This window comes from Lipophrys pholis (genome assembly GCF_963383615.2).
Source record: "Lipophrys pholis genome assembly, chromosome: 11".
NCBI lineage: Eukaryota > Metazoa > Chordata > Actinopteri > Blenniiformes > Blenniidae > Lipophrys > Lipophrys pholis.
Genome location: NC_137631.1, coordinates 2,239,029 through 2,253,482, shown reverse-complemented (window position 1 = coordinate 2,253,482; position 14,454 = coordinate 2,239,029). Strand labels below are relative to the sequence as shown.

The following is a 14,454-nucleotide window of genomic DNA, read 5'->3' as shown; positions in this document are numbered from 1 at the left end:
CCAGCTGGTCTCTGTATCAACAGACCCTCAGTCTCTGTGAGCTGCTGCAGTGCCCTCTAGTGGAGCCTGTAGTGTACTGCAGAGAGGTGTGTGTGTGTGTGTGTGTGTGTGTGTGTGTGTGTGTGTGTGTGTGTGTGTGTGTGTGTGTGTGTGTGTGTGTGTGTGTGTGTGTGTGTGTGTGTGTGTGTGTGCGTGCGCGCGTGTGCGTGTGTGCGTGTGTGTGTGTGTGTGTGTGTGTCCCCGATCCAACCATCTATGAATAAACTCGTCATTTATTCGTCTTGACAAGTTCATCCACTGGTGACGGTTTACAGACATGATGGCAGAAACTTCTGGAAACACAACTCACAAGTTTAACATCTAATAACTGGAAATTACACACACTCTTCTAATCCAGAGGATTTGTGGTCACTTATTATTATTATTAGTAGTAGTAGTTTTATTAATATTATTATTATTATTATTAATAATAATAATAAGATATAATATTTTATATGTGTGTGTGTGTGTGTGTGTGTGTGTGTGTGTGTGTGTGTGTGTGTGTGTGTGTGTGTGTGTGTGTCTGTGTGTGTGTGTGCTGTCAATTGATTAATTGACTGAAGCTTGTAATGGATATTTATTCAGGGAAAACCACGAATTAATGTCGACTCAGCACACAGAGACTATATTTCAATTCAAAGACTATTTGTTATAACGTCCTTTTAGCTTTTGGTGAAACTGTTTCTCTCTAAGATCAGCAAAATAATAAAAACATAAATAAATTAATAAATAAAGATCTAACATCGGTCTGGTGCAGGTCCACCACTTTGAGAATTTAATATTTCTAGAAACAAAGTTGTAAACTTATTACATGAATAAAGTGGCAATAATATACTGTAACACACCCACACACACACACACACACACACACACACACACACACACACACACACACACACACACACACACACACACACACACACACACACACACACACACACACACACACAGTATAGTGGAGAGCCAGGGAAAGAGAGAAAGAGGAGAAATTAATATTTTACCAGTATTTCATCCAGCTTTAGCAGTTTGGAGGCTCCTGGTCAGCCAACATGGCAACCTGCTGTTCTGCTGCAGAATTACTTCTGTGGTCATTAAATTCAGCTTTACAAAGTAAAACTAATGACTTTTACTTTGTCAATCAGCCGTCAGGAAACTTTTTAAAGTGAAACTTTCTGCCTTGACGTTACTCCTCTGGTATTGTGCTGCTCTGGAGTCACGGTGCTACGCCCAGAGACGCTGCTCATGGGGCAGCTCCTGTAAGGGAGGGAAACAAAAAGAAATAGTGGACGTGAACAAACTGCGTTAATTATGTGAATTTTTTTAACAAGTTAAACGTTTCAAATCTATTAATGAAATTAACGTGTTATTTTTGACAGCACTAATATAGATCTATATCTATATCTGTATCTATGTCTATATCTATTTCTATATCTATATCTATCTAAGATAGATCTCTCTCGCTCTCTCTTTCTATATATATATATATATATATATATGTGTGTGTGTGTGTGTGTGTGTGTGTGTGTTTCAGAGAAATTGTTGTTGTTTTTATAAATTCTATTAAATGAACTAAAATCTTTTTGGGGAATGGTGATGTTAAATTGTATAATATATTTTATTGTTGTGTATTTCTCTATTTCTGTGTTTTGTTTCCCTGCTGCTGGACCACCTGTACGGCCCCCCTGCAGTCCCCCCCCCCCCCCCCCCCCCTCCAGTTACCCCCCCCCCCCCCCCCCCCCCCCCCACTCCTCCTCTGTTTGGGGTAATTGTACACTAATTACCGTGAAGTTGTAAACCCCTCCTGCTGCGCTCCGATTGGTGGGATCCCCCGGGCCCCGGGTCGAGGCCCCGCCCCCTGGTGTTGGTCCCAGCTATAAGAGGAGACCCGTCCCGGCTTAGGGGCAGAACAGTGTGTGACAGGATCCACGTGAACACGCGCACACGCACACTGACACACACACTGACACACACTGACGCACACACACACACAGACACACACGGGGACTGGCCTGGACTGTTACTCCTAGCCCTGGTTCTGCTCCTGGTCCTGGTCTTGCTCTTGGCCCTGGTTCTGGTTCTGCTCCTGTCCCTGGTTCCGGTTCTGGACTGCAGGATGGAGCTGGCGGAGATCTCCTTCTCCATCCCGGCCCCGGACGAGTTCTACGACGACCCCTGTTTCAATACCAGCGACATGCAGTTCTTCGAGGACCTGGACCCGAGACTGGTCCATGTGGGTCTGCTGAAGCCGGGGGAGTCCTCGTCCTCCTCCCCGTCACCCCCTCCCTCCTCTTCCTCCTCATCCTCCTCATCCTCCTCGCCGGCCTCCCTCCACCTCCTTCACCACCTCCACCCCGAGGCGGAGGACGACGAGCACGTGCGCGCGCCCAGCGGGCTGCACCAGGGGGGCCGCTGCCTGTTGTGGGCCTGCAAGGCCTGCAAGAGGAAGACCACCGGAGCGGACCGGAGGAAGGCCGCGACCCTGCGCGAGCGGCGGCGGCTCAGCAAGGTCAACGACGCCTTCGAGACCCTGAAGCGCTGCACCTCCAGCAACCCCAACCAGCGGCTGCCCAAGGTGGAGATCCTGCGCAACGCCATCAGCTACATCCAGTCCCTGCAGTCCCTGCTGCGGGGGGGCGGCCCGGGACCCGGACCCGGAGCTGGGCAAGACGACCACTTCTACCCCGCCCTGGAGCACTACAGCGGGGACTCGGACGCTTCCAGCCCGAGATCCAACTGCTCCGACGGCATGGTGGGTGCCCGGGTGTGGGGGTCCCCGGGGGACATCCGGTCCAGGAATAATGAGCAAAAACAAAAAGGACCTCTCTGACATCATGACCGTGAAGAAAAACATCTGTCAAATATTGAGCGGAAAGTTTCAGATGTTTTTATTCTCAGTTTAAATTAGATTCAGTTGTTGAAATTCCAGTTTATTTCTCCATATTTTATTTTTCCAGTTTCTTCTTTTCCTGAAGCTTCTGGGTTGGTTGCGCTCCTTGTTCTAGAAGTCTGTCAACTCTTTACATCCACCAAAATACCCTTTCGTTTCCATTCAGGAAACTGTAACTTAAACAAAGGGAACTTTCTAAATCGACTGAAATATCAAAGTTGTTCCTTTTTTTTTATTGAAACTATTTTCTGTATTTAAGAACCAAACCGTTTTCGACTGAAAACAATAATTAGAAACGGATATTATTGCAGTTCAATAATTCATCTGCTGTTTTTCTAAGACAATGTTAATGATTTTGTATATTTCTGTAGTAATTAAAAATAGATTAATACACGTGGAAATGATCAAAATACAATTAAGATATAATAATTAAATATTAAAATGCATCGTATTTTATCACGCTTTAATATAAACGCATTCGTTTGAAATAGTTTGTTTCGATGAATTTCTTTAATTATTGAACAAACTCCCCTTTTTGTTTTCTCCGAATTATTCTGAGGTTATTCTCAGATTATCGTGAGTTTTGAATAGAAATGACAAATGAAGCAGAGAAGTTTACGCTTCAACCTTTAAATAATAAGTTAATTTAAACGGTTGTTTTGCTGCTGCTTTAATTAAAGTGTTCTATTGTTCAGTTTGAATATTTTATTGGGAGCGCTCCGGGCCTGGTTCTGACAGTTGTCCTGTGTTTCCAGACGGACTTCAGCTGCTTGTCCACCAGGAGAGGACGTCTGGACAGCGGGTCGTGTTTCTCTGAGCGCGGTGAGCAAATCCTCCACATTTCATCTTTTTGATGTCAGAAGCATCTTGTTTGTTGAAGTTCAGCGGAGAACGAAAGGAGCCGCTTCCCGCGGGATCCCGGATCAGGTCTTTTCCTCTGTGAGAAACCGGGAGGTCGCTGGTTCGAGCCCCGACGGGAACCACAGGCTGGAAATGACGTTTAATAAACACGATAAATAATTCAGAATATGGAATTCATTTAAAAAAATTTAAGTTCTTTTTTTCCGGTTTTTTTTGCATCCATGTGTTTTTTTTTTAGGATTTTAACTCCAAGAAAAGTTTTTGCTTCGTTATTGAGGAAAAATTCACTTTAAAAAAAATCTGCTTATTGTCATGAACAGCATCTTATTTAGATGAGACACTGTGTGTGTGTGTGTGTGTGTGTGTGTGTGTGTGTGTGTGTGTGTGTGTGTGTGTGTGTGTGTGTGTGTGAGTGTGTGTGAGTGTGTGTGTGTTGCAGTAGCATAACTGTGTGTGTGTGTGTGTGTGTGTGTGTGTGTGTGTGTGTGTGTGTGTGTGTGTGTGTGTGTGTTGCAGTAGCGTAACTCTGTGTGTGTGTGTGTGTGTGTGTGTGTGTGTGTGTGTGTGTGTGTGTGTGTGTGTGTGTGTGTTGCAGTAGCGTAACTGTGTGTGTGTGTGTGTGTGTGTGTGTGTGTGTGTGTGTGTGTGTGTGTGTGTGTGTGTGTGTGTGTGTGTGTGTTTCAGTAGTGTAACAGTGTGTGTGTGTGTGTGTGTGTGTGTGTGTGTGTGTGTGTGTGTGTGTGTGTGTGTGTGTGTGTGTGTGTGTGTGTGTGTGTTTCAGTAGTGTAACAGTGTGTGTGTGTTTCAGTAGTGTAACAGTGTGTGTGTGTTTCAGTAGTGTAACAGTGTGTGTGTGTTGCAGTAGTGTAACAGTGTGTGTGTGTGTGTGTTTCAGTAGTGTAACAGTGTGTGTGTCTTGCAGTAGTGTAACAGTGTGTGTGTGTGTGTGTGTTTCAGGAGCAGTGGTTTCCAGCCTGGACTTCCTGTCCAGCATCGTAGAGAGAATCTCCACTGAGACCAGCAGCCTGCCGCCCCCTCCTGGAGCCCCATCTCCCCCCCCTTCCTCCACCACCACTCAACTCTCCGATGGGACCCCCTCCTCCACCACCCAGGCCCAGGCCCACGTCCAGGCCCAGACCCAGACCAACATACAGGTCCAGGCCCAGGCCCAGGCTCAGACCCAGACCCAGACCCAGACCCAGACCCAGACCCAGACCCAGACCCAGGTCCCTTCCCCGACCATAAACCAGGACCTCAGTCTGGTCTACCAAGTCCTATAGACCCCCCCCCCCCCCCCATGAAGGATCCACGACTCAGCAGAACGAAAAAAGAAACTCTGCAGCTCTCATTGTTTGAAAATGTCATTCACTGTTTCTCTAACAACTTTTTTCTCATGTAAACTTGGTTCTACACCCCCCCTCCCACCACCACCCTCCACCCCCCCCCCCCCCCCCCCCTTCCCCGGCCTGTTTCAGTCTGAGTCCACCTTGGGACAGAACTGCTGATCATTTTGTTTCCTTTGGTGCTATTTAGGTTCTGAACAGAACTTAAATAGCTGGTGGTGCCCCGAGGAACCCCACTACCCCCACCCCCCACACCCCCTAACCAGCACCCCCCACCCTGTGTGAATTCTATTCGATGAAGAAGGGAGGCTGAAACACCCTCCCATTAACATTCCTCCACCATTTCAAGTCCTGAAGCCCCCCCGGCCCCCCCGCCCACCCGGGGAAGACTGGTCCCGAAGCCTCCGGCGCCTTCGTACCGAGTCTTTGACGCTACGTCACTTGGTTTCTTCTGTTTCTATAAATATTCTGTAAATAAGAGCTGATTCCTTCCTACTGAAACTATTGTTGTATTTAAGGTTTTCTATTGTGTATTTAAGGTTTTCTATTGTGTATTTAAGGTTTTTTACTGTGTATTTAATGTTTTTTTATTGTGTGTTTAATGTTTTCTATTGCGTATCTAATGTTTGTGTCATTATTTGCGTTTGTTTGTTGTGAAAGATGTTAAACTTTATATTTATACAAACTGAGTGACAGTCAGTGACTAATAAATCTATTTATACAAACTATTATAAGAGAACGAGGCTCCTGTTTCTGACGTCACCATCTCACTGTGATTTACCACGTTGTCTTTTCTAACTATTGTGTTTCGTGACTGAGGGAGAGGAAGAGTACCAGATTTTCCGAGCCGGACTTGAACGCAGCGTTGCAGCAAAGGCGCGTCATGACGTCAGTCAACAGCAGCATGGCGGAGAGGCTCCGCCTCTCAAATCACCATGTAGATTACTGCTGCTGAACTATTGGGTGCTTCCTACTAGTCCCTCCTATCTCCTTTCCTATCAACCTTCCCTTAGCCCCGTGGATGACGTCACAGGGTTAAGGAAAGGTGTTAGGAGGCTTCCTAAAGGAGTTAAGGAAAGGTGTTGGGAGAATTCCATCAGTGGTTCCTAGGCTAAAGGAGGTTCTGAAGGAAACATCAGTGGTTCCTAGGCTAAAGGAGGTTCTAAAGGAACGATCAGTGTTTCCTAGGCTAAAGGAGGTTCTAAAGGAACGATCAGTGTTTCCTAGGCTAAAGGAGGTTCTGAAGGAAACATCAGTGGTTCCTAGGCTAAAGGAGGTTCTAAAGGAAGCATTGCGCCTCCTTTCCTTAGCGTGTGAGAATTCAAACGTTCCTTATCATGGCCGCCTCTAAACACTTCTGGGTTAATAAGTGGATAAGAAAGGAGATAGGAGGGAGTATTAGGACATGGGAGGGACTGTTAGGACATAGGGGGGATTATTAGGACATGGGGGGGAGTATTAGGACATAGGAGGGAGTATTCATACCCTTGGCTCCAGTAGCGGGAATACTTGTGATCTCAGGAGGAATACTTTTAATCTCAGGGAGAATACTTGTAATGTCATTTAGAACACTTGGATGTGAGTTAGAGTACTAATAATGTGTGTTAATGTATAAGTATAAATGTAATAAGTATTAATGATCCCTGTGGAGTATAAATGATTCCTGTGAACAATTAAGGATATCTGTGCAGTATTAATGATCCTTGTGTAGTATTAATGATTTCTCTATAGTATTAATTCTCCCTGTGTAGTAATAATGATCCCTGTGTAGTACTAATGATCCATTTGTAATATTAATGATCCCTTTGTAGTAATAATGATCTCTGTGTAGTATTAATAATTCCTGTGCAGTAATAATGATCCCTGAGTAATATTAATGATTCCTGTGCAGTATTAATGATCCCTGTGCAGTATTAATGATCCTTCTATAGTATTAATGATCCCTGAGTAGTATTAATGATCCCTGTGTAGTATTAATGAGTCCTGTGTGGTAATAATGAGTCCTGTGTAGTATTAATGAGTCCTGTGTAGTAATAATGAGTCTTGTGTAGTATTAATGAGTCCTGTGTAGTATTAATGAGTCCTGTGTAGTATTACTGAGTCCTGTATAGTCGTTTTAGTAGTTTTAACGGCAATTTGCAGCCATAAAGTTGCAGTGCCGCCATCTGCTGGTTCCAACTCGCCTGTACCATTCCCACTGCTCAAATAAAAGAGAAAGAGGAAAGAAAGAAAGAAAGAAAGAAAGAAAGAAAGAAACTAGAGTTTAGTAAGCTATAGTAAGCCACACCTCTCACGGTCCTAAGAAAGTAAAGTGATGCAAAGAAAAACACACAAAGTAAAGAATCTCATTTGACATAAAATAATGTCAGAAGCTTTTACTTTGACTCTAATGTATCACCAAGATCACCCTGGCAGGAGCACACTCCACACAAAACCCTCTCCACTCCGGTTTGCCCACTCACAACTATTAAACTAAACTAAACTAGATAAATTAACTAATACATGAACTAAGGAACAAAAACACAACACAACACAACCAATTACCAACATTACAAACTTAATATAACCCCCAACAACAGCTAAAACGCAACGAACAGGGACTCCCATGATGCACTGCAGCGATCAGCTTTGTGATCGCTGCAGTGCATCATGGGAGCGATGCACTCCACTCATGGTTGTGCTGTGAGGGGTACTCCGAATTGTCCCTCTTACGTATCTCATCTATCCACTTCTCCTTCACCGCGGAAGTGTTTTAGCTTCCAGTACAAGTCTTGTAACTTCAACAGCAGAAACTTCTCCCGGTTCTTTGGGCCGGCCTCGTCTTGCGTCAACAAAAGTTTGAAAATGAAGCAAAAATTCTTTCCTGCCAAAAACACCTTTGAGTTTTGCCACACATTGATCATAGTGCTGTTGCACCTGTGGTGGTAGTGACAGCCAGCATGCTAAAGCGTCTTCACTAAGGCGAGGGGGAAGTATAGTTGTAATATCTAGTTGTTGTCCATCTACGCAGGCTTTAACTGCCAGCTCCAATCTGGTTTTCCTCAGAGCAAAACTTTCTTTGTCCTGACCATCGCCGCGAAAACATGGTGGCAACTCCCCTACAAAGTGAATCACTGTCTCTGATGTGTCCCGCTGGGCCGCCTGAGCATCGCCAGTTTCGCAGGAGTTGTCCTCAACTCCTCCTGGCTGTTGCTGCGACGTGCTGACAACACTGTCATCCTAAAATGTCCAAGTGGAAACTCTGGCTCCGCACAAAAGCATCGGGAGACGACGATCTTGTATTACCCAGACAAGGTTTCCACCGACGTAACTAGTTGAGTGCCTTGGCTAATCGGCAACGACGGAGACGAGCAAAAACACCCCCGCCACCAGTTTGTAACCCTGAAAACTTGTTCCGTTCCACGTCTCCTAGGCAGTGGGTGAGGCGGGTCACAGTTAAATTACTTCCTCTTCAGCTTTACTCCCTTCCGTGCTGAATTGACAACCCAAACGGCCCGAAAGCTTCAGGCTGTTTATTAGCTGCTCCAGACAAAGAACAGCGAGGCTCACCGGTCTTCACTCGCCACCCTGTCCGCACCTCAATTGGGCTGTAACCCACAACACTCAGGTGGGAACCAACGTTTTGTAACACAGAGCAGTGCGAGAAGTAACATCAAATAAAGAAACATCCGACTAAAACTATTAAATTATATATATAAGTCACCACATACATTAACACCAAAAGTAAATATAATAAAATGAAATATGTTGCAAATACAAATACAGTCAAATCAAATTTAATGTTACATTAACATTAAATTACTGTAAGTAATAGATTACTGAAAGTATTAAATCACTGGAGGTAATTTTATGAAACTTTTTAATTATAAATGGAAGTAAACTGTCATTTAGTCATTAACAACTCCTAAAATAATTGAGTAATAAAAGTTAATGAATTATTATAAATGATTTATTAATGAAAAATTATTATTAATGAATAAATTGGTAAAGAAATATTCATCAATAATAAAAGGGGCACCACCAGAGAACCTGGAAGCAGTTTATTTAAGTTAATATTTCAGTGTAAAATATCCATCCATCCATCCATCCATCCATTTTCTACCACTTATCCATTTCCAGGTGGTGGGGGTGTCAGTCTGTGCACCGTCACCCAGATCACATTGCACCCATCGAGAACGTTCCTGTGGGTGGAGAGCCCAATGGAAGGTGGCGCCCGGCGTGGGACACGAACCCTCTAATGTGAGGTTGAGAGTCTAATGCTCTGCCTACTGAGCTCGGCGGGGCTGTGAAAATATAACAATCTTAAATAAAAGGGAAGGTGTGAGATCCGAGCACAGTCTGTGAATTGTCAACAATAAATACACAATAATCACCAGGAATCTTTCAGCTCAGCTAACAGGCGTTTATTAACAAAAGTGTATTAATCAATAAATATTTCTCAAATCATCTCATAAATCAACACATTTAAGTGTATAAAGTCATCTAACGCGGAGATCTAATCTACTAAACAGCAAACACTATGTACAAAGTGTGTGTGTGTGTGTGTGTGTGTGTGTGTGTGTGTGTGTGTGTGTGTGTGTTGTAGGGATTTCTTACCTCATTGGGATCGCGTCGTACCATTTATGTAGTGCCGTTCACCCACGGGGTACCATTTATGTTGCGTTTTGGCAGTTTGGCTATTGATAATAATTAATAATTATCAGAGATCATTATCAATCATGTTATTGAAAATGTAATCTGACCTGTATCAGATACCTGGAGAGCTCCACCTGTTAAACAGGAAATGACAGCCAGTTCAGTTCCATCAGTCTCATAAGTTTACAAAACTATTCATTTAATATTTTGATTACAATAACCAGAATTAACAGTAAAGCTTGAAGGATTTTGGAGTTTTTCACACAGAAGAGTCGACATTTCATTCACCTTTGTGCTCATTAATAAAACAGCAAGCAAGTTTGATTCCAAAGATTATATTTATTTACAATGAAAAGAAATAAAACACTAATTCTAACTGTGTCAGAGCACCAGGTTCAGTGTGTGTGTGTGTGTGTGTGTGTGTGTGTGTGTGTGTGTGTGTGTGTGTGTGTGTGTATAGAGAGAGAAAGAGAGAGAGAGGTGGAGGGAGTGTGTGTGCGACGTGGGATGGAACTACAAAACAAGATGGCGGATTACAAGAAACTACATTCCAAATGGAGGTTACCAGAGAGCAGGAGGACGGTCCTCGGTCAGTTACTGTGTGATGTTGTCTTTGAGGTGAAATGTGTAGGTTGTTAGTTAACTAGTTAGTATTTGTGGGGGGAAATGTGCTGCTCTAACTAGTTTGGACCTCATCCCACACCGTAGTCGGAGCCAGAGTCTGTGCACGTGTGATGTCATCACGTCAACGCTGCTCTCCTCAGACGTCCACGGATTTCAATTTAACGACCCGCGAAGTAAAGTGAAGATTAAACAAAGAAAGAACCTGAGCTGCAGCGTGTTAAAGCTCAAAGTGGATCAGAACGCTTCAGTTGATCTGTGACCGGACTGAACAGGTTAGTTAATATTACCGACCCATACCAGCTTCAGTTGATCTGTGACTGGACTGAACAGGTTAGTTAATATTACCGACCCATACCAGCTTCAGTTGATCTGTGACTGGACTGAATAGGTTAGTTAATATTACCCACCCATACCAGCTTCAGTTGATCTGTGACCGGACTGAACAGGTTAGTTGATATTACCGACCCATACCAGCTTCAGTTGATCTGTGACTGGACTGAACAGGTTAGTTAATATTACCCACCCATACCAGCTTCAGTTGATCTGTGACTGGACTGAACAGGTTAGTTAATATTACCGACCCATACCAGCTTCAGTTGATCTGTGACTGGACTGAACAGGTTAGTTAATATTACCCACCCATACCAGCTTCAGTTGATCTGTGACTGGACTGAACAGGTTAGTTAATATTACCGACCCATACCAGCTTCAGTTGATCTGTGACTGGACTGAATAGGTTAGCTGATATTACCCACCCATACCAGCTTCAGTTGATCTGTGACCGGACTGAACAGGTTAGTTGATATTACCGACCCATACCAGCTTCAGTTGATCTGTGACTGGACTGAACAGGTTAGTTAATATTACCCACCCATACCAGCTTCAGTTGATCTGTGACTGGACTGAACAGGTTAGTTAATATTACCGACCCATACCAGCTTCAGTTGATCTGTGACTGGACTGAACAGGTTAGTTAATATTACCCACCCATACCAGCTTCAGTTGATCTGTGACTGGACTGAACAGGTTAGTTAATATTACCCACCCATACCAGCTTCAGTTGATCTGTGACCGGACTGAACAGGTTAGTTAATATAACCGACCCATACTTGACCGGAGCTGTGACGCTGACTATCGTAGTTTTCTGTCATTAATCTGTCAGGAATGTGGAGAATCAGGAGAATTTGTTCTATTCAGTTGTGGACTTTGCTGTGAGACGTGTCCAGCTGCCAGGACGCACCGTGAACCAGAGGACATGAGAATCACCGTCTCAGGTGCGTCTGGTGGAGGCGCCGGGTAAAAACATCTGACTCCGCCCCCCCAGTTCTTCTCCCAGCAGCTACTGAACAGTGGACACACTCCAGAGCGCTCAGCATTCAGAGAAACTCCATGGAGTTGATCAGAGAGGAGGATGCTGCAGGGAGCGAATGCTGTCACTCTGTAGAACACATCAACACACATCACTACTAATCCACATGCTCAGTTACTAACTTCACCAGTACAGCTGGTTCTTCATCTTCCTGAAGTTTCATTGGAGCCAAAAAGAAGTTCCAGGAACATGAGGAACGTCAGAACCATCTTCAGATGCATTAGGTCACATTAAGAACTCAGGAATGATGGAAATGATGTTAGTAACTGTCTGATAATCCTGCGACTAGAAGAGTGGAGGATTGGGTGGAGGATTGGGTGGAGGAGTGTTCTTCACCTCTGACCACCGACTTAAAGAAACAGAATCAGAAACAGACTTTCTGACGCAACAAACATCAGAGGAATTTCCTCATCTCATCACTTTTCTCACTGATTGGTCAGTCAGTTCATTTATTTTGGTTTATTTGACATCTAACTGGTGTATTAGAACAAACATTACAACAATAGTACTAATAAGTTCATTTATATGGTAGTTTTTATACTTCAAATGAACAAAGCGGGGGTGTAGTAGTTATAACTACTTCTAATATCATGATCAATAGAACTCAATCACTGTAGTAGAACCAGCACATCTTCATCAAGTTAACCAGTTCTATACAGAGCAGCAGGATGAACTGATCTCAGGGATTCACCCAGGTGGTCGGTACCACTTCCTTCACGTCTCTGAAGAAGGAGTTTGGTTGTTCAGGCTGAGAGAAGCTGCTGGTTCTGGAGCTCCTCCTGCTACCTGTGGTTGGCTGAGTTCAGCAGGAGGAGGAGGAGAAGAAGATGATTCAGGAGGAGGGGAAGACCAAGTTGATGATTCAGGAGAGTCTTTCTTTGCAGCGTCCTGGTCCAGACCGGTCCAGACCGGTCTAGACCGGAGGATCTGGTCGCTCTGGGCTGTGGTGCTTTCCCTGGTTGATGGGAGATCAGGCGCTGGGTGCTGGTCTCGGGTCTCTGGATCCAGGGGAAGCTCTGACCCTGGTGGTCGGTCAGGAGAGGAGTTGAGGAGTCGAGGTCTTTGGTTGCAGGCCTCTGCTATCAGCTGTTAGCAGGCTGGGCTACAGCCGAGCTGCTGGGATGCAGCTCGCCTCCTCCGTCAAAGAGCAGGAGCAAAGCCTCTGAGAGAATCTCTCCAAATGCTTTTTGGTGAAGTGGGGGATTCAAAGGTGTCAAATCCTGGGAGCCTCAACCAATCAGTGACTGGCTGGGAGGATGGGAGAAGTCCTCAGAGCAGAAAGGGGGGAGCATGTGCAACGTGTACATGGGTTTGAGTGTGAATGGGTGTAATGACCTCGAACGTCCACTTGAGGGAGGCAGATGTCAGAGGTTCACTGTGGGGGCTTTTCCACCGGAGAGAACCAGGTTCTAGTTCTGGTCCAGGGCCAGACTTAGCACCAGTTCTTTGTCTTTCCACTGCCAATCAGGGGCTAAACTGGTGCTACTCTGGCCCCACTTCGTTGCTGCGCCACAGAGGAGCCAGACCAGGGCCCGACGCATCATCAGCTGGGGGCGGAGTTATCTCTGGAGGTATCTCTGGAGGTATCTCTGGAGTTATCTCCGGAGTTATCTCTGGAGGTATCTCTGGCGGTATCTCCGGAGGTATCTCTGGAGGTATCTCTGGCGGTATCTCTGGAGGTATCTCTGGAGGTATCACGACCTACAAGGTGGAAGCGAGGTTGAACCGGCTTTCTGAAAACTCCAGCGAACACGGTGCCCCAGAGTGGTTATAGAGAAAAAAATTATAATAATGTGTGGGAACGATATAATAAGTCGCTTCCTGAAGTGAATAATATGAAGAAACGGGATTATTTAATGGGCTCCGCGGCTCTCGAGGGCGCTGCAGAGCGTTGGATATAATTCAGAAGCAGTTTTCCATTGTCGTTTTTTTTCACACTTTTCATGGTGACATTATTATAACTAACGCCACGTCCAGGTCTTGTTTCACGTTCTGACCGCAGGCTGAGGCGCTGGTCACAGAGCCAAAATGGCGGCACAGGTCCACCGACGCAGAGCTGTTGCTGTAGCGACAGAAAGACGCTTCTCGAGGTCACGTGACAACTGGACAGCTTCATCAGTGACACAGTAAAACACATTGCATGTTCACTTCAGGCTAATTTCACCACGCTGCCCAGACACAAGTTCTCTTACTGTTCGTCAGTGACGTGGCTCGCACCGTCCGGTGCTGTGTGGGGGGTTTCGTGAGGCCACGGTAACTTGTCCATTGCCGGGTCTGGATTCGGCGTCCCAATCCAGAACAGCTGGGACTCAGTGCAGCGGTACGGAGAGACGTTGGCTCGCGTCCCAAGGGTCAAGAAAAAAGAAAAGAGAAAGAGAAGACGTATTCCAAACTGTATTCTGCTCGTCCAGCGGGCTGAACCTCGGTTTGGTTCTGTAGGTCCACTTTGCGCTCTCTTTTTCCTCCAATGCAGCAGAGACGTGTCTCTCGGTTGTCGGGTAGAAGAGGTGCTGAGCGATAGCTGGAAGGGGGTTTCATCCAAGTTTGAATTTCGGACACCTGCAGTGTCCAGGTTGGTTCAACCAATGAGTGGCTGGAAGCGAGAATCTGACGTGAAAGTCTGCTCTCACTGCTGAGTTTCTATTGGTTCCCAACCCCACCCAACCCCCCCCCCCCCCCCCCCCCCCCCCCCTCGC

General features: G+C 45.3%; 1 protein-coding gene across 1 annotated transcript; it reads left to right on the top strand.

The window, feature by feature from the left end:
- Positions 1-1,948: 1,948 nt before the first annotated feature.
- myod1 (myogenic differentiation 1) lies at positions 1,949-12,807 on the top strand (the record flags this gene model as incomplete). Its single annotated transcript, XM_080474760.1, has 4 exons — positions 1,949-2,788; positions 3,682-3,748; positions 4,745-4,941; positions 12,733-12,807. Exons 1-4 carry the CDS (start codon positions 2,153-2,155, stop codon positions 12,805-12,807), a joined length of 975 nt encoding a protein of 324 aa, XP_080330886.1. The 5' UTR covers positions 1,949-2,152.
- Positions 12,808-14,454: the final 1,647 nt, after the last annotated feature.